Below are 2,138 nucleotides of genomic sequence, written 5' to 3'. Positions count from 1 at the left end.
CCGGCCACGCCGCCCGCCCGCACGGCGGGGGCTGGCGGGCTCGCGGCGGCGGCTCCCGACGGTTTGGTTTGCTTTCAGTTTGTCGGGGCAGGGGTGCGCGATGGGCGGCCGCGCGTGTGTTGAGATGGGACTTGGTGTTTGGGGAATCCGTTTGGAGATTCTGCAGGGATGCTTGCACCCCCGTGAGCGCGACGTGCGGCGGTGGCAGCCGCCCAGAGCGCCGCCTGCCAGCGGCTTGCGTGCTGCCGGCGGCCCGGGCGGCTAATCAGTGTTTTCTTCGGACGGCGTCGCCTCCGCATGTGCATGTGCAAAATCTGTTGTTGTGTCTCTCATTACAAAGGTTTTCCACCGATCCGCGCGCCCGAGTGCCCCAGCTCCGCGGGCGCACGGTCCTGTTGGCAGCCGGCGCCTTATCGCGCCGCGAACCGCCGCCGCCGCTGCGCCGAGCCCCCGGGGCGCATCCCCGGGCTCTTTCCAAGAGAGCTTGCACGCGCTCCCCCCTCCCTTTCCCGCGTCGCGCGCGCACGCAGCCCCCTGTGTACATCAGCGCCCCCGCCGCCGCTCGGCCCGCGGGCTCGCGCCGGGCCTGGCCAGCCCCCACTCACCCCCTACTGCACTCTCCCGAGCGCTCCGCGCTAAGGGTTGGGCCTGGGGCGCCGCTTGAGGCTTGAGGCCTCGCCCCGCGGCATCCTCGTGCTTTGGCCCCTTGCCCGCGAGGGCTTCAGGAGTTGTCATCGGTCTTGCGATAATCTCTGTTGCAACGGGCCGGTCGGGCCTGCAGCGGCGCCTGCGTGCGCTGCGCAGCCCCTGCTGCAGGCTGCTGCTGAGAACGCGCGAGGAATTCAAAGCACGTTGATGGCGCTCAACCTCGGAGCAATTGTGGTGTAAATGTGTGCACAGGAGCACTAGAGAGGTGAAAGAGCATCTTCCATTTGGCGTGTGTGAAACTGAAAAAAATCGTGCGAACGCAGTCATGCTGTGCCGCGTCTTGCAGCGGTGTCAATCAGCCAAACCTGCACACTCAGCGCTGCACTTGCCGCCGCTTGAAAAGCCGTCACGACCCGGCCCCACGGCGGTCCTCGGCAACAGGCACACGCGCGGCCAACGCCGCGGGCGCACGTGATGTCACGTCACGTCATGCCACGACTCGGTAATGTGGGCAGCCCGCGGCGCAGCTGCTCGTGAGGCTGCGGCTCCCGAACAGGTCCTCCATCCGAAACACGAGCGACCCTCCGCAGCCCGTCGCTCGGTGCTCCTGCAAGTGGGCGGGCGGGCGCAAGCGGGTTGCTTCAGGCACGCGGGGCAAGGGCGCGGCGGCGGCCCGCGGCAGGCGTCGCAGGTCGCTGCGAGCGCGCGCGGAGTTCGAGGCCTGCTCAGGTTTGTCGGCTGCCGGTGCGCTGCACCGGCCCCGCAGCATGGCGTTGAAAAAATAGAGCAGCGCGTGCGAGGGGTCGGCGGGGGGCATGTGGGCGCGCATGTGCGGGTTTTGATGTGAGCGCACACGCGCGTACGCACGTGTGTGTGTGTGTGTGCGCGCGCGAACGCGCGCGCATGTGTGTGTGTGTGTGTGTGTGTGTGTGTGTGCACATGCGCATGCTTGTGCAGGGAGGATGGTGAAACCCGCGCCGCACCTCATACACCTGCTCTAGGCGCGCCCTGAGGTCACCCAGTGACAGGCTCTCGGCAGCCAGGTTGAGCTGCAGGCAGCCCCTGGGGCAAACCACCACCCCCGCCCGCTGCAGCAGGAATGCGCCCATGCACACCGGGCACAGCAGCTGCTGCGCGGCCGGCGGCGGCGGGCGGGGGTGCGGCCCCGCCGCCGCGGGCGACTCCGGGGACGCGCCTGCGGGCGCGGTGTGAGGTGAGCAGCTGTATCGCGCGGTTCTGATGCTCGGAGGAGCAGGGGACATCCCTGCGGACAAGAAAAGGCCACACACGCAGTCGTGCACGTGGTGGCCTGAACTCTGGACTGATGCCCCAGGATAGTCGGCGAACAGAATGCATCTTGCACGGCGCGGCAGCCGGCGACACCCACCCGCCGCCGCCGCCGCTGCTGCCACGAGTGCCTCGCGCTCCGCAACCGCCGCCTCGAGCGCCGCCGATTCGAAGGCCTCCAATTGGTCCAGCTCCTGCAGCAT

The 2,138-nt window shown here is 68.7% G+C and overlaps 1 protein-coding gene across 1 annotated transcript; it reads right to left on the bottom strand.

Moving 5' to 3' along the window:
* Positions 1–1,135: 1,135 nt before the first annotated feature.
* MNEG_7728 (hypothetical protein) lies at positions 1,136–2,138 on the bottom strand (the record flags this gene model as incomplete). Its single annotated transcript, XM_014043801.1, has 3 exons — positions 1,136–1,255; positions 1,632–1,843; positions 2,036–2,138. The coding sequence occupies 3 exons, from the start codon at positions 2,136–2,138 to the stop codon at positions 1,136–1,138; spliced, it is 435 nt and encodes a 144-aa protein (XP_013899255.1).

Source organism: Monoraphidium neglectum (assembly GCF_000611645.1).
Source record: "Monoraphidium neglectum strain SAG 48.87 unplaced genomic scaffold scaffold01397, whole genome shotgun sequence".
Taxonomy (NCBI): domain Eukaryota; kingdom Viridiplantae; phylum Chlorophyta; class Chlorophyceae; order Sphaeropleales; family Selenastraceae; genus Monoraphidium; species Monoraphidium neglectum.
Note: the sequence above shows the minus strand (reverse complement) of the source record. Positions and strands in the feature narration are given on the sequence as shown.